Genomic DNA, 26,270 nt, shown 5'->3' on the forward strand with positions numbered 1-26,270 from the left:
AGACAGAAAATGGAAAACTGTTTCCGATCAATTACTTGAGAACCACTTGACCCAGAATGTTTAAACTTCATGATTGGACATGCACAGTAGATGGCCCTATTGGTTTTGGGGTCATTCCATCAAAGGTCTTGGTCACAGGTGCCAGAACATGGAAAACCATCTCTGATCAGTAACGTCAGAACATTTTGACCCAGAATATTGAAACTTCATAAGATGATTGGATGTGCAGAGATGATGACCCCAATTGATTTTGGGGTCACTCCATCAAAGTCAAAGTCACAGGGGCCTAAACATAGAAAACAGTTTTCAATCAATAACAGTGTTCCAATCAATAACTTGACAACCATTTGACCCAGAATGTTGAAAATAATTGGACAAAATGCTTGTCTTGATGAAATCTATGCCAGGTTGTCACAGGGTTATATCAGGTCTTTAAAAATGAGGGTCACAATGCCAGATAACAGAAATAGAGGTCATATTATCTATGAATACTACATGAAACATAGATTGTTTGTCTGAGTGATATCTAGGTCAAGTTGAAATTTCGGCATCTTATGTCAGATCTAGGGGGTTTGATAATTTCCTTGAAAAAAGTTAACTGTGTACAGGTAGCATTCCATCTGGTATACATGAACTTTATAAAATTTATGCCTAGTAAAATACTGGTTAATATCTTGAAGTAAAATGAGACTTAGAAAGTTAAATGCCTTGCAGTCTTTATGTCAAGCTGATGCAACTGGGTCATCTCATTTACCTGTCAGCTGTTAAAGACCTACCACAACCTATTTACCTACTTTTTCCTCCCATATGAATTTCTTGAAAACCATTGTCATAATACTGGTATAATACAGCTATATTACAAGATGACAGGCGGACAGTTTAGGCCCTTCCTGAATCAGTTTGTCTTCAAATTTATTCAGTATATTTCTTTTCATTATAGTTTTATAAACATAGATAAAATATTGTACCCTTAGCTAAAGAAACAAAGTGAGATCTAAACTTGACTAAATCTATCAAATACTGTGACAGTGATTACTGCATTCATAATAAAATGCTTAGGCAGACATAAAACACATTGTCTTGAGTGTTTCTAATTATTTCATGCATGTCATAAAAAAATCACCATCTTGGAAGTAAAGTGATTCTGTGGCACGTTGTTAATGTGCATCTGTACATCTGTTTTCGTTATGATTGCAAAATCAAAGAGAACTTCAAATTGTTAGATCTACAATTATCACAGCTTTGTTGTTAGAGGTTGTCCCTACCCCATTGATGTAAGTCTAATTTTATCTCTAGGACAAGTGTCAAACAGCAAGACAAAGTTGCATAGATATGGACTACACAGCAGAACAGATTGATATGGCAGTAAATGAGTATCATAAGCAGCATGGTAAGAATGCAATAGAGCAAGCATTTCATTTTGTGTTATTGTAAGATAAGTTTTTCAAAGCATCCTGTGTGCTTTTACCCGGTTCCATAACTTTGACTGCTTTATTTTTTATTTTTTTTACAAATTAATGTGCCTTTTCAGTTGTACTTTATTTTTTACATGACTGTCTTGATGAGACTTATTATTTGATTAGCTGTGGAAGTAGAGCCATTACACTTGATTGTCTTGTCTCTATAACTTATACAGTTCTTATGTCTTGGCCAAGTGTGATAACCAGCCTGATCATCCCAGTAGATATGGAGTTACGGCCTTTTAAAAACTCAAAATTGCAAAAATTGACATTGCTTAATAACTTGAAATTTTTTTCCTGGAACTGGATCTGATTTATACTGAAGGTGTTTCAGTACAAGACCTAGAGCAAATTCAAAAACTAGCCAGATTGGATCAGTAACTAGAGTTATGGGCCTTAAATCAGTGTTTTGTGACTTTTAATTGTCTTTGTTCTCAACCTCAACCAGTCTGTTCAGACAAGTATCTCCGGAGTATGGTCCTCTAATTAATAAGATTTTCAAAACTTCTTTATTGCCGCCACGGTTCGGGTTCGATTCTCGACGCAGTCATCTTTTTTCTTGATTTGGAATTTTTAAAATAGTTTAGAAACAAAAGCTGATATTCTAATGTTCATAATATGACCAAACTTTGAAATTTTTTTAATTTGAAAGAAAGATAAGTGCCTTTAAAATAGCTTGAGTAATTTATCATAACAGGAAGTTTTAAACAGTGTGGGTCAATGTATATTTGTAAAACATTCCTTTAGTGTAAATAACTGATACCTTAGTTTGCAAATAGATATTTAACTTTGGACATTGTTGAATGCTTAATATGTGATTCATGACAGTTTGGCAGTCTTAATAACATTTTTTAACACAGGAGAGAATAACATTTAATCTTCTGAAAGGAATTTAATGTAATGCCAAGATTGATATGAAATGCTTAATAACAATGAGTTTTCCTTGCATAAATATAGAGCAGAAGAGCAATAACTATGTCAAAAATATTTTTTAATTCAACTCCTTTTTGTATATAATGTTTAGCTCACCTTAGTAAAAAATGCTCAAGATGAGCTATTGTGATCACCCTGTGTCTGTCATTCGTTGTTGTCTGTTGCAAACAATTTGACCCAGTCCTAATGACCCTAAAGAAATTCTATTTATTTGTTTATTAGAGTCTCTATCACATACATACAATAAAAATGGCACCTTCATACGCAAACATATTCATGGGCCGTCTTGAGAGGCAATTACTCTCGACGGTCACATTGAAGCCGCATCTATGGTTACGCTTTATAGACGATGTGGATATGCAATGGACTCATGGCCGAGAATCTCTTCAAACATTCCTTGACCATGCAAACAACTTTCACCCATCTATAAAGTTCACCAGTGAGGTTTCAAATGAAAGACACGTGTTTCTTGACACAGTATCAAAGCTTAAAGATAACAAAATTGTTGTTGACCTGTATTCAAAACCTACCGACACCCACCAGTATTTTCTCACCACAAGCTGTCATCCTAAACACTGTTGCCAAAACATTCCCTATAGTCAGGCACTGCGAATCCGCCGTATATGCTCAGACACAGAAACGTATCAAGAAAGAACAGAGGAGCTATCAAAACACCTCCTAAAAAGAGGCTATTCCTCAGACTGCGTTCTCGCTGCTACCGAAAAAGCACTTGCATTCTCAAGGGAAGAACTGCTACAATACAAACACAAAACAACTGAATCAAGCAAACGCACACCTTTTGTGGTCACGTACCATCCAAATCTGCCAAACATACGTGCAACTGTAGACAGACACTGGCCTACAATTGAGTCATTACAGCGGCTCAGTCGTATGTTCCCTGAGAAACCCCTCATTGCATACAGAAGGCCTAAAAGTCTGCGAGACATTCTAGTTTGGGCCAAAGTCAAGTCGGCTACAGACACAACCAGTTCAGGCCAGTCAGGTCCTTGTGGTGCCCCAAGATGCCAAACATGCACTTCCATGCCTAGCACCAGTACATTCCTTTCCTCCAATGGAAGCAAATCTGCAGTTAAAGGAGTGGCTAATTGCAAAACAGAAAATGCCATATACCTTATGACATGCAGGAAGTGCAACAAAAAATATGTCGGGGAAACAAAACAGACGCTAGCAAAGCGAATGAATCTCCACAGATCTGACTGGAAAACACGCAAATTCAATCGGTCGCCGGTAGCTGAACATTTTAACATGGAGGGTCACACCTTTACGGATATCCTACTATGTTGCATTGAATTCAATGACAGATGGACGGATAAGCAAAGAAAGGAAAGAGAAACCTACTGGATCCGCCGTCTCAACACCTTACAACCTATAGGCATCAATAAGGGAGACTAGATTAGCCTGCTGAAGCATTATTTTCCCCACTAAGATTAAAAACACAGATACTAGTAGTTCATTTTAGCAGATATTAAATCACTTTAGGCAATCAGACATAGTTTTTAATTAACATCGACCACAACATAGATTTTCTTTTTCCGCTACCTTCTCTGTTGAAAACGGCGTTTAACACAAAACCAATGAACGAAATCCTCAGGAAAAATACAGGGAACCAATCAAAAACGCTCTATATTTATAAAACCGCTATTTTTATTTATCACTCATTCTGTTGATCGATATGTTCATTGAGCATTTATATATCGAAATATACAGGCGGTATTTACGCCGTTGCTGTGTTGTTTGATTTATGCTACCCTTGAAAAAGGCTTTTTTAAAAAGCCGAAAGCGCTCGGGTTTATAATTAAACTTTTGACACTGTTTGAACATATATTTTTTCTCATACTCTATAATTTTATCTTTATGTTCTTGTATCCTTCCGGGATCCAGTGTGTTTGAAAGGCATTTCGTTTTTTTCTTTAATATCTCACTTATATATATATATATATATATATATATATATATATATATATATATATATATATATATATATACACACACACACCGTGTATCAGATAAGTGATATATTAAAAACGCTTAAATGCAGTAGCCGGAGCAATCGCCTTCCTCACTGGAGTTTATTTAACCATATATATAAATATATATATATATATTTTATGCCCCCACACATTCATGAGGGGTGCATATAGCATTGCTGCTGTCCATACGTACGTACCTCTGTTCACCTGCTGTACGTACAAACGTCCCAAATCTTGTGTGTCCATCTCGTCCCACACTATTAGCCTGGTTTGCTTCAAACTTTCACAGATGAACAACCTAGATGTCAAGATAACCATGAAGGAAGAAATTTTTTCTGTCACTATTTTACTGCAGGTATAGCCCTTTGATAGTTTTGTTGTATAGGATATAGAGAAAAATCTTGTGTGTCCAACTCCTCCCACATTATTGGCCTGATTTGCTTCAAACTTTCACAGATGAACGAGCTTAATGTGCAGATGACCATAAAGGAAGGAATTTTCTCTGTGAGTATTTTTACTGCAGTTATGGCCCTTTGATAATTTTTATATAAAGGATGGCACAGTATGTGAGGGGCTTCCTTGTCCTATGGACACAATTCTGGGTTTTTATGCCCCCGAAGGGAGGCATATTAGTTTTCAACTGTCCGTCCGTTAGTTCATCACAACGTTAACTTTTTACGTTATTATAACTTTTTGCATGAAGGCACTTTACTCGCGAACCACTGCACCCAGGACCTTCAAACTTCACGTGCTGATAGTAATTATTGAGTAAACGACCCCTATTGACATTGGGGTCACCAGGTCAAAGGTCGAGGCACTGCGGGGGCATCTGTCACCATTAGTGACAGCTCTTTTTTGTTTTTTTTTAGCTCCACAGAGCCAAAGGCTCGGGGTGAGCTATTAGGATCACTCACCGTCTGGCGTCCATCGTCCGTCCGTAAACTTTTACTTTAAATGACATCTCCTCATAAACCGCTAGGCCAATTTCATCCAAACTTCACAGGAATGTTCCTTGGGTGAAGCTCTACAAAAACTGTTCAAAGAAATGAATTCCATATAGAACTCTGGTTGCCATGGCAACCGAATTGAAAAACTTCAAAAATCTTCTTCTCAACAACCAGAAGCCTAGAGCTTAGATATTTGGTGTGAAGCATTCCCTAGTGGACCTCTACCAAATTTGTTCAAATCATGACCCCAGGGCTAAAATTGACCCCACCCCAGGGGTCACTTGATTTTACATAGGAAAATCTTCAAAAATCTTCTTCTCAAAAACCAGAAGCCCTAGAGCTTAAATATTTGACATGTAGCATTGCCTAGTGGACCTCTACTAAAGTTGTTCAAGTCATGATCCCGGGGTCAAAATAAACCCCGCCCCAGGGGTCACTTGATTTTACATAGATTTCTATAGGAAATTCTTCCAAACATTTAAAAAAATAAACCAGAAGGCCTAGAACTTAGATATTTGACATGTAGCATTGCCTAGTGGACCTCTGCAAAATTTATTCAAATCATGACCCCGGGGTCAAATTGACCCTGCCCCATGGAGTTACTTGATTGTACATAGAAAAATCTTCAAAATTTTCTAAAAATAAACCAGAAGGCCTAGAGCTTAGATATTTGACATGTAGCAATGCCTAGTGGACTTCTACAAAATTTTTTCAAATCTTGACCCCCCAGGGTAAAATTGACCCAGCCCCAGGGGTAACTTGATTGCACATAGGGAAATCTTCATAAATTTGCTAAAAATAAACAAGAAGGCCTAGATCTTAGATATTTGATATGTAACATTTCCTAGTAGACTTCTACAAACTTTATTCAAATCATGACCCCTGGGATAAAATTAGCCCCGCCCCAGGGGTCACTTGATTTTACATAGGAAAATCTTCAAAAATGTTCTAAAAATAAACCAGAAGGCCTAGAGCTTAGGCATTTCACATGTAGCATTGCCTGGTGGACCTCTACAAAATTTATATGAATCATGACCCCCGGGGTCAAATTGACCCCGCCCCAGGGGATTACTTGATTGTACATAGAAAAATCTTCTAAATTTTCTAAAAATAAATCAGAAGGCCTAGAGTTCTACAAAATTTGTTTAAATCATGACCCCCGGGGTCAAAATGGACCCCGCCTCAGGGGTCATTTGATTTTACATAGGAAAATCTTCAAAAAAATTTCTAAAAATAAACCAGAAGGCCTAGAGCTTAGATATTTGACATGTAGCATTGCCTAGTGGACCTCTACAAAATTGTTCAAATCATGATCCCCGTGGTCAAAACTGACCCCACCCCAGGGGTCACTTGATTTTACATAGGAAAATCTTCAAAAATTTTCTAAAAATAAACCAGAAGGCCTAGATCTTAGATATTTGACATGTAGCATTGCCTAGTGGACCTCTGCAAAATTTGTTCAAATCATGACCGCCCGGGTCAGTTTGACCCCGCCCCATGGGGTTACTTGATTGTACATAGAAAAACCTTCAAAATTTTCTAAAAATAAACCAGAAGGCCTAGACCTTAGATATTTCACCTGTAGCATTGCCTAGTGGACCTCTACAAAAAAAATTCAAATCATGACCCCTGGGATCAAATTGACCCCGCCCCATGGGGTTACTTGATTATACATAGAAAAATCTTCAAAATTTTCTAAAAATAAACCAGAAGGCCTAGAGCTTAGATATTTGACATGTAGCATTGCCAATTAAACTTCTTCAAACATTGTTCAAATCATGACCCCTGTGGTCAAATTGACCCCACCCCATGGGGTCACTTGATTGTACATAGAAAAATCTTCAAAATTTTCTAAAAATAAACCAGAAGGTCTAGAGCTTAGATATTTCACATGTAGCATTGCCTAGTGGACCTCTACAAAATTTGTTCAAATCATGACTCCCCGGGTCAAATTGACCCCGCCCCATGGGGTTACTTTATTGTACATAGAAAAATCTTCAAAATTTTCTAAAAATAAACCAGAAGGCCTAGAGCTTAGATATTTGACATGTAGCATTGCCTAGTGGACTTCTATAAAATTTGTTCAAATCTTGACCCCTGGGATTAAATTGACCCCGCCCCATGGGGTTACTTGATTGTACATAGAAAAATCTTCAAAATTTTCATAAAATAAACCAGAAGGCCTAGAGCTTAGATATTTGACATGTAGCATTGCCTAGTGGACCTCTACAAAATGTGTTCAAATCTTGACCCCTGGGATTAAATTGACCCCGCCCCATGGGGTTACTTGATTGTACATAGAAAAATCTTCAAAATTTTCTAAAAATAAACCAGAAGGCCTAGAGCTTAGATATTTGACATGTAGCATTGCCTAGTGGACTTCTACAAAATTTGTTCAAATCATGACCGCCGGGGCAAATTGACCCCGTCCCATGGGGTTACTTGATTGTACATAAAAAAATCTTCAAAATTTTCTAAAAATAAACCAGAAGGCCTAGAGCTTAGATATTTGACATGTAGCATTGCCTAGTGGACCTCTACAAAATTTGTTCAAATCATGACCCCTGGGATTAAATTGACCCCGCCCCATGGGGTTACTTGATTGTACATAGAAAAATCTTCAAATTTTTTTCTAAAAATAAACCAGAAGGCCTAGAGCTTAGATATTTGACATGTAGCATTGCCTAGTGAACTTCTACAAAATTTGTTCAAATCTTGACCCCCCAGGGTCAAATTGACCCAGCCCCAGGGGTTACTTGATTGTGCATAGGGAAATCTTCATACATTTGCTAAAAATAAACAAGAAGGCCTAGATCTTAGATATTTGATATGTAACATTTCCTAGTAGACTTCTACAAACTTTGTTCAAATCATGACCCCCGAGGTAAAATTGGCCACGCCCCAGGGGTCACTTGATTTTACATAGGAAAATCTTCAAAAATGTTCTAAAAATAAACCAGAAGGCCTAGAGCTTAGATATTTCACATGTAGCATTGCCTGGTGGACCTCTACAAAATTTATTTGAATCATGACCCCGCCCCATGGGGTTACTTGATTGTACATAGAAAAATCTTCAAAATTTTCTAAAAATAAATCAGAAGGCCTAGAGTTGTGCAAAATTTGTTTAAATCATGACCCCCGGGGTCAAAATTGACCTCGCCTCAGGGGTCATTTGATTTTACATAGGAAAATCTTCAAAAAATTTCTAAAAATAAACCAGAAGGCCTAGAGCTTAGATATTTCACATGTAGCATTGCCTAGTGGACCTCTACAAAATTTGTTCAAATCATGACCGCCCGGTTCAAATTGACCCTGCCCCATGGGGTTACTTGATTGTACATAGAAAAATCTTCAAAATTTTCTAAAAATAAACCAGAAGGCCTAGAGCTTAGATATTTCACATATAGCATTGCCTAGTGGACCTCTACAAAATTTGTTCAAATCATGACCCCTGGGGTCAAACTGACCCCGCCCCATGGGGTTACTTGATTGTACATAGAAAAATCTTCAAAATTTTCTAAAAATAATCCAGAAGGCCTAGAGCTTAGATATTTGACATGTAGCATTGCCTAGTGGAGCTCTACAAAATTTGTTCAAATCTTGACCCCCCAGGGTGAAATTGACCCAGCCCCAGAGGTTACTTGATTGTACATAGGGAAAACTTCATAAATTTGCCAAAAATAAACCAGGAGGCCTAGATCTTAGATATTTGATATGTAGCATTGCCTAGTAGACTTCTACAAACTTTGTTGAAATCATGACCCCCGGGGTAAAATTGGCCCCGCCCCAGGTTTTACTTTATCAGTTTGACATTTGAAACATGTAGCTCATATTTCTCAGGTGAGCGGTCCAGGGTCATCATGACCCTCTTGTTACTATAAATTCTGGTTGTTTTTTGATTTTTGCCTTTTTTTTAAAGTTTTTATTTTATTCCAGGGCATATGTCATACAGTGCTGACATCATTTTTGTTTTATTATAATTTTAGGTGGTAGTGATGATTACTCTGGATGTGATCTTGCCTTACTTATTATGGAGACGGTAAGTGTCTTCTTTTTAGTCTCCCAATTTTGTGGGAGTTTTCTTGTGTTGTGGCTTCCCCATCTGACTGTCTCTTGTTCATCCTTCAGTCCATCCATTTTCATTGTACCCCCGACAACAAAGTTGTAAGGGGGGGGGGGTATACTTGTTTCAGGTTGTCCGCCCGTCCGTTTGTCTGTTCGTAGACACAATCTTGTGCGCACCATCTCTCCTCATCCCCTTGACACAATTTAATGAAACTTCACACAAGTGATCAGTAATAACAGTAGTTGTGCATGGGGCATGTTAGGTTCTTTCAGATAAAAAAAATTGCAGAGTTACGGGACTTTGGTTTTTGTTACTATACTATATATATAGACACAATCTTGTGCGCACCATCTCTCTTCATCCCCTTGACACAATTTAATGAAACTTCACACAAGTGATCAGTAACAACAGTAGTTGTGCATGGGGCATGTTAGGTTCTTTCAGATAAAAAAAATTGCAGAGTTACGGGACTTTGGTTTTTGTTACTATACTATATATATAGACACATTCTTGTGCGCACCATCTCTCTTCATCCCCTTGACACAATTTAATGAAACTTCACACAAGTGATCAGTAACAACAGTAGTTGTGCATGGGGCATGTTAGGTTCTTTCAGAATTTTTTTTGCAGAGTTACGGGACTTTGTTTTTTGTTACTATACTATATACATAGACACAATCTTGTGCGCACCATCTCTCCTCATCCCCTTGACACAATTTAATGAAACTTCACACAAGTAATCAATAACAACAGTACTTGTGCATGGGCATGTTAGGTTGTTTCAACGACAAAAATTGCAGAGTTACGGGACTTTGTTTCTTGTTCACATACTATGTACATACAGTCTGCATATGCAATCTTGTGCGCGCCTAATCTTCCGAACCCTTGCACACAATTTAATGAAACTTCACACAAGTGATCAGTATCAACCCTAGTTGTGCATGGTGCATGTTACGTTCTTTTAGATAAATATTCTGCATAGTTATGGGACTTTGTTTTTTGTTACTATACTGTATACATACAGTCTATATACATACAGTCCACATAATTATGCAATCTTGAGTGCGTCAAATTGCAATGTACTGTGTCAGTGCATGTGGGGGGTTCATTCATCACCTTTAGTGATAGCTCTAGTTTATCTTGTCCTCCTCAAAAACTCCTGGCTGGATTTCAGCCAAACGCCACAGGGGTGGTTGGTATGAAGTCTAGTTGTGCATATCACTGGGATTATTTTTAGTTAGGGCCCCTTAAAAGCCTAAACATGAATTGTCAGGACTACTTCTTTACTATTAGTGGAGCTTGAATGGAATTCCACAAGAATGATCAGTACCAAGCCAAGTTGCCAATATAATTTATATTATGTGTTTCGTGGTTGAATGATATAATTCATGGGCATAATGGCCCGTTGAATTTTATACATAAAGTCTATATAACCACCACACTATATGCCACTTTCTGTACCTGATCTTCACAAAATTGTATTAGAATGTTTGTCAAAAACTAGGTCACTAGGTCATATCATTTAACAGTTGTTAAATGGTGTACCTGATTTACATAAAGCCTAGTCAGAAAGTCTGTTGCAAAGAAATATAGGTCAGATTGTATACTAGGTAACCTGTGATTAGAACTAGGTCAGGTGACCTTTTAGGGGCCATCAGAGCTTGAAGATGAAAGAAAATTCTAAATAAATTCTTCTCATGAAGCACTTGATGGATACAGGTCTAGAGCATCCTTGAGCAGTCCTGTTTCAGGTATGTTCAAATTGATCTGCATTAATTATGACTCAAGAACGCTTGGGCCTAGGATCATGAAAGTTGACAGGGAGGTTGGTCATGACCAGCAGATGACCCCTATTAATTTTGAGATCAATAAGTCAAAGGTCAAGGTCACAGTGACCTGGAACAGTGAAACGGTTTCCAGATGATAACTCACAAACACTTGAGCCTAGGATCATGAAAGTTAATAGGGAGGTTGATCATGACCAACAGATGACCCCTATTGACTTTGAGGTCAGTTGGTCAAAGGTCAAGGTCACAATGACCTGAAACAGTTAAACCGTTTCTGGACAATAACTTGAGAACGCTTGGGTCTAGGGTCACAAAACTTGATAGGGATGTTGGTCTTGATCAGCAGATGGCTGTTAATGATTTTGAGATCAGCTGGTCAAAGGTCAAGGTTACAGTGACCCGGAACAGTTAAACGGTTTCCAGATGATAACTCAAGAATGCTTGGGCCTAGGATCATAAAAGTTGATAGGGAGGTTGGTCATGACCAGTAGATGACCCTTATTGATTTTGAGGTCAGTAGGCCAAAGGTCAAGGTCACATTGGCATGGAACAGTTAAACCGTTTCCAGACGATAACTTGAGAATGCTTGGGCCTAGGATCATGAAGCTTAATTGGGAGGTTGATCATGATCAGCAAATGGCCCCTATTGATTTTGAGGTCAGTAGGTCAAAGGTCAAGGTCACATTGACCCAGAACAGTAGAACTTTTGTGTACAGTGACCAAATAATTTCTGTTCCTTGTGCAATTACCGAATGTATCAAGGGGGGCATTTCGTGTTCTACGAGCTCTTGTCTTTTATGGTTTCTTTAAAGAACATTTTTACGTAAACTACCAAGCTAATTTCAACCAAACATCACAGGAGTGTGCCTATATTGTGGAAACTTGAAAAACCTTCTTGTATGAAATTGCTGGTCCGATTTTGAAATAAATGCACACAAATGGTCCTTGTGTGATCATCTACTAAGAGTGTTCAAATTATTCCAATTCCTCAAAACACATGGCCGCCAGAGGGCGTTGTCTATTTTCCCTTTAATGTATATAGTGGAAACTTGAAAAAATCTTCTTGTATGAAATTGCTGGTCCGGTTTTGAAATAAATGCACACAAATTGTCCTTGTGTGATCATCTACTAAGAGTGTTCAAAATTTAATTATTCCAATTCCTCAAAACACATGGCTGCCAGAGGGCATGGTCTATTTTCCCAAAATGTATATCGTGGAAACTTGAAAAATCTTTTTGTATGAAACTGCTGGTCCAATTTTAGAATAAATGCACACAAATGGTCCTTATGTAATCATCTACCAAGAGTGTTCTAATTATTCCAATTCCTCAAAAACCATGGCCACCAGAGTGTGTGGTCTATTTTCCATAGTGGAAACTTGAAAAATCATCTTGTATGAAACTGCTGGCCTGATTTTTAGCTCACCTGAACCGAAGGTTCAGGGTGAGCTATTAGTATAAGGTGGATGGTCCGTCGACTGTCGTCCAGCGTCCGTCGTCCACATTTTTACTTAAACATCTTCTCCTCTGAAACTGCTGGTCAGAATAACACCAAATTTGGTCTGTAGCATTCTAGTGAGGTCCTCTATTAATTTTGTTCAAATGGGGGTACTTAGCCCCTTTTAGGGGTCACTGGAGCTAAAAATAGAAAAACTTTTAAACGACTTCTTCTCATGATCGGCTTTATGGATCTTCATCAAACTTGGTCTATAGCATTGTTACATAGTCCTCTCCCAATGTTGTTCAAATGGGGGCACTTGGCCCCTTTTAGGGGGCTGCTAGAGCTAAAAATAGAAAAACCTTTAAACGACTTTTTCTCATGAACCGCTTGATGGATAGTCATCAAACTTGGTCTGTTGCATCATTATAAGGTCCTCTCCCAAATTTGTTCAAATTGAGGCACTTGGCCCCGTTTTAGGTGCCGCTAGAGCTAAAAATAGAAAAACCTTTAAACAACTTCTTCTCATGAACCGCTTGATGGGTCTTCATTAAACTTGGTCTGTAGCATCATTATAAAATCCTCTCCCAAATTTGTTCAAATGGGAGCACTTGGCCTAAAAATAGAAAAAGCTTGGAACAACTTCTTCTGCTAAACCACTTGATGGATCTTCATCAAACTTGGTCTGTAGCATTATTATAAGGTCCTCTCCCAAGTTTATTCAAATCGGGGCACTTGGCCCCTTTTAGGGGCTACTAGAGCTAAAAATAGAAAAAGCTTAAAACAACTTCTTCTACTGAACTGCCAGATGGATTTTCATCAAACTTGGTCTGTAGCATTATTATAAGGTCCTCTCCCAATTTTGTTCAAATGGGGGCACATGGTCCCTTTTAGGGGCTGCTAGAGCTAAAAATAGAAAAACCTTTTAACGACTTCTTCCCATTAACCACTTGATGGATCTTCTTCAAACTTGGTCTGTAGCATCATTATATGGTCATCTCACAAGTTTATTCAAATGGGGGCACTTGGCTCATTCTAGGGGCCACTAAAGCTAAAAATAGAAAACCCTTTAAACGACTTCTTCTCATGAACCGCTTGATGGATCTTCATCAAACTTGGTCTGTAGCATCATTATATAGTCCTCTATCAAGTTTTTTCAAATGGGGACACTTGACCCCTTTTAGGAGATGCTAGAGCTAAAAATAGCAAAACCTTTAAACAACTTCTTCTCATGAACTGCTTGATGGATGTTCATCAAACTTGGTCTGTTACTAAGCATCGTTATATGGTCCTCTCCTAAGTTTGTTCAAATGGGGGCGCTAGAGCTTAAAATAGAAAAACCTTTAAACAACTTCTTCTTCTTGACCGCTTAATGGATCTTCATCAAACTTGGTCTGTAGCATCATTATAAGGTCCTCTCCCAAATTTGTTCAAATGGGGGCACTTGGCCCTTTTTAGGGGCCGCTAGAGCTAAAAATAGAAAAACCTTTAAACAACTTCTTCTTCTTGACCGCTTAATGGATCTTCATCAAACTTGGTCTGTAGCATCATTATAAGGTCCTCTCCCAAATTTGTTCAAATGGGGGCACTTGGCCCATTTTAGGGGCCGCTAGAGCTAGAAATAGAAAAAAAACTTTAAACAACTTCTTCTCATGAACCATAACTCTCCCTTGCATTTTGTCAAAAATTATGGGCCTTTTAAACTTAGAAAATTAATATTTCATGGTTGTTTTCTGTTTTAAGTTCACTTTTCTTGAATACTTACTATAGCTTTGAAACTTCATACATTTTTGTCATCAATTAAGATGAGTTAGATGGCCAAGAACTCTTTTCTTACATATTGTCTAGCACCTGCAGACAAGTGATGGCACTCGCAGGCAGTGCTCATGTTTTGAAAACCTTGTATGTGGCATAACTTAAATACTATGTAAGTTCTACAAAGTGCTCAAGGTGAGCTGTTGTGATTGCCCTGTGTCCGTCGTCCGTCCATCCGTTGCCTGTCATCAACAGTTTGACTGTTAACACTCTAGAGGTCACAATTTTGGCCCAATCTTAATGAAACTTTGTCAGAATGTTACCCTCAATAAAATATTGGACGATTTTGATATTGGGTCATCTGGGGTCAAAAACTAGGTCACCAGGTCAAATCAAAGGAAAAGTTGTTAACACTCTAGAGGTCACAATTTTGGTCCAGTCTTAATTAAACTTGGTCAGAATGTTACTCTCAATAAAATCTTGGACGAGTTTGATATTGAGTCATCTGGGGTCAAAAACTAGGTCACCAGGTCAAATCTAAGGAAAAGGTTGTAAACACTCTAGAGGCCATATTTATGACTGTATCTTCATGAAACTTGGCCAGAATGTTAATCTTGATGCTCTTTAGGTAAAGTTTGAATCTGGGTCACGTGGGATTAAAACCTAGGTCACCAGGTTAGATCAAAGGAAAAGCTTTTTAACACTCTAGAGGCCACAATTATGACCATATCTTCATGAAACTTAATTCAGAATGTTAACCTTGATGATCTTTAGGTCAAGTATAAATCTGGGTCATGTGGGTCAAAAACTAGGTTGCCAGGTCAAATCAAAGGAAAAGCTAGTTCTAGAGGCCACATTTATGACCATTTCTTAATGAAACTTGATCTTTAGGTCAATAGGTCAGGTGAGCGATACAGGGCCTTCATGGCCCTCTGTTGAAAACATTGTCCAGGGCATAACTGGAATACTGTGTAACTGGTATTAAATTGATACTTTACATATTCAAAGAGATCAGTGAGAAGGAGTGCAGTGTTAAGAACCACAGCTCTTGCTGACCACATTTCTCCTTAGCACAACCTTCGTGACTGAAAAGCCCCTTTTGCTGTTGTAATTTTGGGGAGCATCCATCGGTGTTACCGATCACCTTGTTTTGTTGAAATTTAGTTTCATGGATTGATGCAACCACAAAATCCATGAAATTTATTCCCACATGAATCTGACTTCAAATCACTATCCCCTCAACGATGTGGGTTCAAGCCTCACTTAGGGCATAGAATTCTTCATGTGAGGAAGCCATCCACTTGGCTTACGGAAGGTCGGTGGTTCTACCCAGGTGCATGCCTATGATGAAATAATGCTGGGTCTTCCCCTGCCATGATAAGCTGGAAAGTCACCATATGACCTATAATTGTGTGCCATTAAACCTAACTAAAACAAACAAAAGAATTATCATAACCATATAGTAAATGGTATTAGATGACTGCTTACAACAGGTTTAAATATTGCATTCTTATTATTTTCCATTTTAACAGAGACAGGATGAGGTACACGATGGACTAGATGAACCAAGTCCACCTCCCGATAACCATAATCCGTCAAGTGACAGCATAGAACAGGCCAACATGGCAGTGGGGGGTGGCCATTACAAGGCCACTGCTACAGTTACAGACCATGGTACTTTTATATTGATATTTTGTATTGTCAAATTGGTGTATCATTTTGGCTTATAGTTGTCATCTGTTCATAAACAGCTGCTTTAAAATCATATCCTCTGAAACCATATTGACTCAATACTGATAAAACTTCACAGTATTGATCCTTGGGTTGTCCTCCATGAAATAAGCTAAAATAAAATTTCTTATAGAACTCTGGTAGCTATAGGAACAGAAAGAATACTTCTGTAATAATCCTTTTAATATAAATATCTGAAACTGATTGTCAGATTTCAAAACAACTCAACAGTCATGACCATGCAGTGACTCTTTACTAAAAGACCTAAAGTTTACTAAATCAGCAATCTGACTAAAGTACTTGATCTTCTAAACGAAGATCTGAAAACGACCCATTCACATTCGTCTTCTGTATATTTTGGATTTCCAATATTGCTATTTTTATTTTCGCAAATCTATTTTTGTTTGAACCAATCAGACAACTTGTTCGAATGTCAAAGAGTAAGAAAAAAGTTTTAATTAATCCAGGGCTCGAACCTGGGACCTCTCGTTTACAGCGTAAGTGCCCTACCGACTGAGCTAACCAGCTATCTGAAATCTTTCGAATAAAACTTGTTGATATCGAAACTCAAGGCTTTATAAAGCTTACAGAATGCTGTAAGGTAGCTTTTGATTGGCTAGCGAAAGGGTTGTCAGAACGAGGCCATCAATAGCTCGTTGTCAGATCCTATGCGTAGCGTAATAGGAGATGTACTTTAGTCAGATTGACTAAATCAGCCAAATACAGTCAACATGGCTAGGTCCCAATTTTACTACATGTATATGCACATATGGAAAAGCTCATAAATTAAAGTAATTTTATAGGAATGTTCAAAAAGAGGGAAAATAGAGAAACCTCATTAGCCAGTTTATGAACCGTCACCAAACTTTAGCATCCTTAGACTTTTTTAAAACTGATCGAATGCTTCAGATCGGCTGCACTAGGGGCCACCAGAATGCTATTAATGGCTTCTTCTGATGAACCACAAAATGGAACTTCACCAGACTTTTCTGAAGCATCCTTACATTTGGTAAAGTGGGCCTGCTTGATTGCACTTATCAGCCACTAGAGCTAAATATAGAAAAATCCTTTTAAAGGCGTATGCTAGAATTCCCTGTATATGAGATGGGCAAAAAATTTTCCCAATAACAGAATTTCTTTAAACTTTGGATATCGAAGGACATTCATCTAGGAAACAAAAATATGCAATAAAAATCATAGGTCACCGGTACCGAAAAAGAGTTATTTGCCCTTGAAAACGTCATTTTTGGGGGAAATGCCGTTTTCAAGGGCAGATAACTCTTTTTCAATACCGGTGACCTATGATTTTTATTGCATTTTTTTGTTTCTTAGATGATTGTCCTTCAATATCCAAAGTTATAAGAAATTCTGTTATTGGGAAAATGTTTGTACCAAATTCTAGCATACGTCCTTAAATGACTTCTTGTAAAATCTTCATCAAACTTAGTCTATATATGGCAGTCTTGCATAGACCATTAAATTTTCTAAGTTTGTTTTAAATGGTTCTGCTCTGCTTGATTGCAATAATGGGTCACCAGAGCTGAAAATAGAGTAAACCTTTTTTTTTTCTCATATACTGCTTGATGGAGTTTCATCAAACTTGGTTGGAAGTGTCCTTTTATGTTGAATGAATTATTCTGCTACACAATACTTTAGATAATCAAAGCTGTTGCTACACTTTGTTGATAATTGTTTTCTTTAAGGTAAAGACACATTATTATGCTTTAATCACTATACATGTCTCATTTATTTATTTTAGGCCACCCAGATGATTCTACCAGACATACAATTCGTGTTGATGTTCCACTGAAGAGGTGCGACTGTGGCTGTGTACCAAAAATCAGTGTTAATTCCTATTTCCCATAGCCAAGGTGTCTTTCAAACAATTTTGCCTATAACAGATAATAAGTAAAAGTCTGCATCATAAGCTTGATGAATATACCTAGAAACTCAGACTGAAAACTAGGTATAAAAGAAATTGTAATATTATATACTGAATGCCTTTAAAAAACACAAATTATTACAGCTGTTAGTACAGGGTTTCGGTTTACAACTTCATTGTGTAAATTTTACAATTTGAAAAGTGAACCATTCTGTCAAAAATTAGAAGATCCAGATTCAATGATGATATCTATGCTGTTAAGAACTATTTTATTGGGGTTTAAGTATATAATATGCCAAGTGAACATTTCTTAATCTCATTTTAGAGTTAGTAAGTTCTATTCACCTACAGAAAGGTACTTTTTGTCTGATATAGTTAAAATTGTTTGAAAGAGAAATGATTTAATGGACTAGAAATCTTTTCCTGTAAATATATGTAAATATTTTATTTGTTTAATACTTGATTTTAAAGAATGTTATTGTGTTGTTTTTTTACTATGTTGAATTGCTATTTCTGATTTATGCTTGAAAGAGAAATGATTGTATGAACTAAGATTTTTTTTCTACTGTACTCACTATATATGTAGATATATTTCATTTTTTTAAATGTTTGATTTTTATGGAATATTATTATATGTTTCTTTTTATGCTGTTGAATTGCATTTTCTGATTTTACTATAGCATTTTATTTTTTATATATATTTAATTTCACAGGATATTGAACATTTGGTAATTAATGAAATGGCTTAATTTCTGTAATAGTTTGCTAATACTATTTATATAACCAACTATGATGCTGGTTAAAGGAGTATAACAGAAGGTCAGATACCCCTTTCTTGTTAGCAGCTGAAGCTATATATAGGCATACAGACACTAAATAGAAATATGGCGCAAAAAAAAATGGTAGCACAATGGCGGACACAAATAGTCCTCAGTTTTTGTGCCCCCAAAGGGAGGCATATTAGTTTTCAACTGTCCGTCCGTTAGTTAGTTCGTTCGTTCGTTAGTCACAGCGTTAACTTTTTGCATGAAGGCACTTTACTCGCGAACCACTGCACCCATGACCTTCAAACTTCACCTGCTGATAGTACTTACTGAGTACACCACCCCTACTGACTTTGGGGTCACCAGATCAAAGGTCAAGGTCACAGGGGCCAATGTTAACTTTTTGCATGAAGGAACTTTACTCGCGAACCACTGCACCCATGACCTTCAAACTTCACATGCTGATAGTACTTATTGAGTACACCACCCCTACTGACTTTGGGATCACCAGATCAAAGGTCAAGGTCACAGGGGCCAATGTTAGCTTTTTGCATGAAGGCACTTTACTCGCGAACAACTGCACCCAGGACCTTCAAACTTCACATGCTAATAGTACTTACTGAGTACACCACCCATACTGACTTTGGGGTCACCAGGTCAAAGGTCAAGGTCACAGGGGCCAACGTTAACTTTTTGCATGAAGGTACTTTACTCGCAAACCACTGCACCCAGGACCCTCAAACTTCACCTGCTGATAGTACTTTATGAGTACACCACCCCTACTGACATTGGGATCACCAGGTCAAAGGTCAAGGTCACAGGGGCCAACGTTAACTTTTTGCATGAAGGCACTTTACTCGCAAACCACTGCACCAAGGACCTTCAAACTTCACATGCTGATAGTACTTATTGAGTACACCACCCCTACTGACTTTGGGGTCACCAGGTCAAAGGTCAAGGTCACAGGGGCCAACGTTAACTTTTTGCATGAAGGCACTTTACTCGCGAACCACTGCACCCAGGACCTTCAAACTTCACATGCTGATAGTGCTTATTGAGTACACCAACCCAACTGACTTTGGGGTCACCAGGTCAAAGGTCAAGGTCACAGGGACCAATGTTAACTTTTGCATGAAGGCACTTTACTCGCGAACCATTGCACCTAGGACCTTCAAACTTTACATGCTGATAGTACTTTATGAGTACACTAACCCTACTGACATTGGGATCACCAGGTCAAAGATCAAGGTCACTGGGGCCAACATTAAGTTTTTGCATGAAGGCACTTTACTCGCAAACCACTGCACCCAGGACCTTCAAACTTTACATGCTGATAGTACTTTATGAGTACACCAACCCTACTGACTTTGGGGTCACCAGGTCAAAGGTCAAGGTCACAGGGGCCAACGTTAACTTTTTGCATGAAGGCACTTTACTCACGAACCACTGCACCCAGGACCTTCAAACTTCACATGCTGATAGTACTTATTGAGTACACCACCCCTACTGACTTTGGGGTCACCAGGTCAAGGGTCAAGGTCACAGGGGCCAACGTTAACTTTTTGCATGAAGGCACTTTACTCGCGAACCACTGCACCCATGACCTTCAAACTTTACATGCTGATAGTACTTTATGAGTACACAAACCCTACTGACTTTGGGGTCACCAGGTCAAAGGTCAAGGTCACAGGGGCCAACGTTAACTTTTTGCATGAAGGCACTTTACTCGCGAACCACTTCACCCAGGACCTTCAAACTTCACATGCTGATAGTACTTATTGAGTACACCACCCCTACTGACTTTGGGGTCACCAGGTCAAAGGTCAAGGTGCTGTGGGGTATTTGTCACCATTAGTGACAGCTCTTGTTTTGCTCTGTAGAGCTATTTTCCTTATTTTCTTTGCAATTTTTTGGCTCAGATCACATGACAGATCTATGCTTGACATGTAGGTAGCATTTTCATAATGAAATGACAACATGACAAATGTTTTCATGGAAACTTAGACCATACACCACCAGTATAATTTGGGGTCTCATTTTTTAGCTGATTTTGCAGTTTGTGTGTTTGACTGAAATTATTTTTCTTGCATCAAACATGACCCCCACTTTTCTTTTGATTTTTAGTTAACACTGACAATATTCTTCAAGAAAATGTAAGTTACAGAAATTTAAAATGGGTCCTGATGTGTGCTGCGGTCATTGGAAATAGGTCAGTTTTATATAGAATAAAGAACAACAACTATTTAATGTGTTATAACCTTAGTTATAGGCATACAGACACTAAATAGAAAAATGGCGCAAAAAAAAAAAATGGTAGTCGCATAATGGCAGACACAAATAGTCCTCAGTTTTTTTGCTCTGTAGAGCTATTTTCCTTATTTTCTTTGCAAATTTTTGGCTAAAATCACATGACAGATCTATGCTTGACATGTAGGTAGCATTTTCATAATGAAATAACAACATGACAAATGTTTTCTTGGAAACTTAGATCATACACCACCAGTATAATTTGGGGTCTCATTTTTTAGCTGATTTTGCAGTTTGTGTGTTTGACTGAAATTATTTTTCTTGCAGCAAACATGACCCCCACTTTTCTTTTGATTTTTAGTTAACACTGACAATATTCTTCAAGAAAATGAAAGTTACAGAAATTTAAAATGGGTCCTGATGTGTGCTGCGGTCATTGGAAATAGGTCAGTTTTATATAGAATAAAGAACAACAACTATTTAGTGTGATATAACCTATAGGAGAGATCGCCATGACGTCATGCATAAATACCTGTTTATCTGGTGGTGGGTAAAACAAATGTTTTTACATCGTTTGTGTATGGGATCTGAATTTTTCATATTTTCCCATTTAAATATCTTTTTAAAATGAATACATTTTAAATGACATAAGATTTTAATAGCGGCATAGCGATCCTCCAAACTTTTTTAAAAAACACTGTAAGTTAAGCGTTCATAATTAATCCATTTAATTTCGAAATTGTAATCAAAAGTAATCAATCAATTGCTTGTTTTATACACTTTCCATTGATAAAAAAATTATTGATATTATTTGTGTTTTAAGAAAGTTTAAGCCGTTAGAAAAGCATCACTGTTTACAAAAAACATGGACGCTCGGCGTCTGCCCACCCGGTCTTTGTCTTATCAGTTCTAAAAATAGAAAATACAATGGATTTGTTTACAGACACGACCTCTCCTATATGTATACACAATAAATAATATATTGCAAGTTAATATGATGATAAGATTAAAGGATGGCCCCAACATTTCCAGATATTCACTCTTTGCACCAGAGACTGTACCTGTTAAAGCACAGATTAGCCCTAGGTACAAAATGCACATTTTTAGCAAGGGTATAGGCCTTTTTCTCTATTAATGAAAACTACAGTATTTACTGTAGATCATTTATCAATCTTGGTATGAAGTTTTTATGAGTATGGCTTGGTTCAACATGAGCTCATCATTCATAGAAGTTAAGAGGTTGGCAGTAATAATTAACCAAAGATCCTCTATCAGAGAAGTAATCAGTTCTTAAAGAAACATAGTACATAGATGGAGGAGTTGACTGGTATGACTGAGATTAAGACATTTTCTGGAAGCGTAGTTATGTAGATTTAAAAATGTACTATATAATTTTGTCATTCATGATCAACTTTAAGCATATTTATAATTGAGCTGCGCCATGAGAAAACCAACATAGTGGCTTTGCGACCAGCATGGATCCAGACCAGTCTGCATATCCGCGCAGTCTGGTCAGGATCCATGCTGTTCGCTAATGGTTTCTCTAACTGCAATAGACATTGAAAGCAAACAGCATGGATCCTGACCAGACTGCGCAGATGCACAGACTGGTCTGGATCCATGCTGGTCGCAAAGCCATTATGTTGGTTTTCTCATGGCACAGCTCAATTATAAATATGCTTAAAGTTAAGGAATTATACAGGTCCAGTATGATCTTGTGCTGTGTTGGTCAGCTTTGATTACTTATTGATAGTTAGGTTATGGTTACTAGTTATGAATCAATTTTAATCTTAAAAATTCATGTTGTTACTACATTGTTGGACATGTTAGCATAATTATGATACATGGGTACCATGTTCATTAGCTTGCTGCATGTATAATTCATCATTCATAATTTCATCTAAAAACAAAAAAAACAAAACCCAAAAAACATTCCTTCTTTATTTATTTTTTTTGTAATATAGAGGGAAGGAATGGAACGGTTTTGCCTTTTCCAGTACAGTAACTCCAGCTTAATTCTGTTATTGCATGGATTAATTCCCCTTTTATTCACAAACATTCAAATAAATTTCTATAAATTTAACAGTTTGGTGATATTACACAACAATAAGATAAATATTCACGTGTTGTTGAATTTTACCATCGTATTGATATTACACATTAATTCTTACAGCAATTTGATTTAATTTAATGATGATATTCTCGTATTATAACTTGGCTGTTTACTACTGTTAAAGGATTTGTAAATAAATTTGAAAACCGTTATTCGGCTTGGACTTTTGTTGATCTAACTTGAGAGTAAACCAGTTATACCCATTGTACGAATCCTAGGGGCAGTAACTTCCCTATTTGTACCCCCCCCCCCCCCCGAACAACAAAGTTGTAAGGGGGTGTATACTGGTTTCAGGTTGTCTGCCTGTCTGTCTGTCTGTCTGTAGAAACAATCTTGTGCACACCATCTCTCCTCATCCCCTTGACACAATTTAATGAAACTTCATACAAGTGATCAGTAACAACAGTAGTTGTGCATGGTGCATGTAAGGTTCTTTCAGAAAGACATTTTGCAGAGTTACGGGACTTTGTTTTTTGTTACTATACTATATACATAGAGTCTGCATATGCAATTTTGTGCGTGCTAAATCTCCTGAACCCATGCACACAATTTAATGAAGCTTCACACAAGTGATCAGTAGTAACCCTAGGTGTGCATGGTGCATGTAAGGTTCTTTCAGAAAAAAAATCTGCAGTTATGGGACTTTTTTTGTTCGTTAATATACTACAAATGTATATAGTATACAGTCTGCATACTTATGCAATCTTGTGCGTGCCTCCTGAACCCTTGCACACAATTTAATGAAACAGCACACAAGTGATCTTTACCAATCCTAGTTGTGCATGGTGTGTGCTACTTTCTTTTAGATACATATTATCCAGAGTTATGGGACTTTGTATTTTGTTACTATATAATATATACATAGAGTCTGCATATGCAGTCTTGTGTGCGCCTAATATCCCGAACCATTGCACACAATTTGATGAAACTTCACACAAGTGATCAGTACCAACCTTACTTGTGCATGGTGCGCGTTAGGTTTTTCAGAAAAATATTCTGCAGAGTTATGGGACTTTGATTTTTGTTACTATACTATATACATAGTCTATATACATACAGTACACATAATTATGCAATCTTGTGTGCGTCAAATTGCAATATACAGTGTCAGTGCATGGGGGAGTGGAGGTGGGGTGGGGGTGGGTACATTCATTACCTTCAGTGATAGCTTTAGTTCAGTTATATACATGTCCCTTTTAGCTATAACATGACTGAAAAGGTTCATGCTGCGTGAACCTTAATTCACAACCTTCAGACTTGCTCTTTAAGTGCATCCTACAGGATCAGCTTAGGTTGACACTTGAGAGTACGGGCTGATAGAACGATTACATATGGTTAAGCTTCTAAGCTTCTATGATGGTTTTGGTGTATACTAGACCATGGCCGGAATCGGTATGGTTGATTTTCTGGGGAAAATTCACAGCAACATCAGTTACCTTTCAAGTACTTAAAGACCCACCACAACCTAGTGACCTACTTTTCCCTCCCCCCACAAATTCCGATAATAGTGGTATAATACAACTGTACTACAGAAAGATAGGTGGACAGTTAAGGCTCTCCCTGAATTAATGTGTTTTCACAACTTCATCTGCAAACTTATTCAGTCAATCTCTTTTAGTATTGTTGTAGTGTAATGGCAAGATTCTTTGTATTCTGTATTTTAATTTGGGTATTTCTTTCCGAGATTTAAGATAAAAACTGTACATTTCAATAATTAACAAAGTCAGACAAAACTTGTCAAATCTTCAGTAGCTTGAGGGTCACACAAATGATCTAAGTTTAATTACTAAGTTGACAGAAGTTGAAAAATGTGTTTGCTGTGTTTTCCGGTATTGTACAATATAAACTCGATGTACGCTGTGATCAGGGAGCGGCCCAGGTGTAGGGCTAGGGACATAAGGTCCTGCTCTCAATAAGCATTGTTAAAAGCTAGTTTGAAATACATTTATAATTAAGAAATGTTATTAATAGTGCAGTAAATAGAACGGTTTTAAAAAGGTAATTGAACATTGATTATATCTTTGAAATTCGACTGAACATTATAAGTAACTGCATTGCTCTTCGTAGGAAATAAAAATGTTAGAACTGTCATAATGGTGTTGTGTTTTAAAGACAAACTTCAGGTGCACCTTCAGGCCACTATACTACGTTACACTGTTTTAAATCATAGATATATAATTATCTTACCCTGTAGAAAGTGTGGTCTAAACTCGACTTCATACATCAACAAGAGCTGTCTGATGACAGCGCACTCGACAATTCGAAGAATTGATTGAGGAATGGGGTCAAAATATTACCAAAGATATTTAGACAAAAGAAAAAAAAAGATTAGACAATGTTCCTGTATTTGTGGATTTCGATAAGTCTTGCACTAAATGGCAATGTGTGAACCAATTTCAAAGTCCAAAAAGGGCCATAATTCAGCCAAAATAGTTGTCAGAGTTATGTACTCTTGCCTACAGATTGAAATCCTGATGATAAACAAGTGTTGAAAGTTTAAAAGCAATATGTCAAATAGTTCTGACAAAACGTGGACTTGTATGAAAACAGAACAAATTTCCAAGTCCAAAAAGGGCCATAATTCAGCCAAAGTAGATGACAGAGTTATGTACTCTTTCCTACAGACAGAGACTATTATACTGAACAAGTGATAAAAGTTTCAAAGCCATATGTCAAACACTTTACACAAAATATTAACTGGTACAAAAAAACTTAACCCAGATTTCTAAGTCAAAAGGGGCCATAATTCAGCCAAATTCCTTGATGGAGTTATGTACTCTTGCCTATAACTGGAAATGGTGATGGTAAACAGGTGTTGAAAGTTTTAAAGCTTTATCTCAAAAGACTTTGTCAAAATATGAACTGGTACGAAAAAATTAACCAAGATTTCTAAGTCAAAAAGGGCCATAATTCAGCCAAAATCCTGGATGGAGTTTTCTCTTGCCTATAACTAGTCATGGTGATGATAAACAAGTGTTGAAAGTTTCAAAGCTTTATCTAAAAAGACTTTGTCAAAATATGAACTGGTATAAAAAATTTAACCGAGATTTTTAACTGGACATGGTTATGGTAAACAAGTGTTGAAAGTTTCAAAGCTTTATCTCAAAAGACTTTGTCAAAATATGAACTGGTACAAAAAACTTAACCATGATTTCTA

The 26,270-nt window shown here is 37.3% G+C and overlaps 1 protein-coding gene across 6 annotated transcripts in view; it reads left to right on the forward strand.

Annotated features, from left to right (window-relative positions):
* The window catches only part of LOC128556522 (uncharacterized), a 49,367-nt gene extending 26,102 nt beyond the window's left edge, over nt 1-23,265 (forward strand). For all 6 annotated transcript variants that reach the window (XM_053541949.1, XM_053541950.1, XM_053541951.1 and 3 more), the window contains exons 3-6: nt 1,297-1,390; nt 9,318-9,370; nt 15,909-16,050; nt 17,867-23,265. In XM_053541949.1, coding sequence (XP_053397924.1) covers nt 1,297-1,390; nt 9,318-9,370; nt 15,909-16,050; nt 17,867-17,973 — 396 coding nt within the window. In that variant the 3' untranslated portion in view covers nt 17,974-23,265. The remainder of the gene's footprint in view (nt 1-1,296; nt 1,391-9,317; nt 9,371-15,908; nt 16,051-17,866) is intronic.
* The last annotated feature ends 3,005 nt before the right edge of the window (nt 23,266-26,270 follow it).

The sequence above is a fragment of the Mercenaria mercenaria genome, chromosome 4 (genome assembly GCF_021730395.1).
Source record: "Mercenaria mercenaria strain notata chromosome 4, MADL_Memer_1, whole genome shotgun sequence".
In the NCBI taxonomy this organism is placed as follows: domain Eukaryota; kingdom Metazoa; phylum Mollusca; class Bivalvia; order Venerida; family Veneridae; genus Mercenaria; species Mercenaria mercenaria.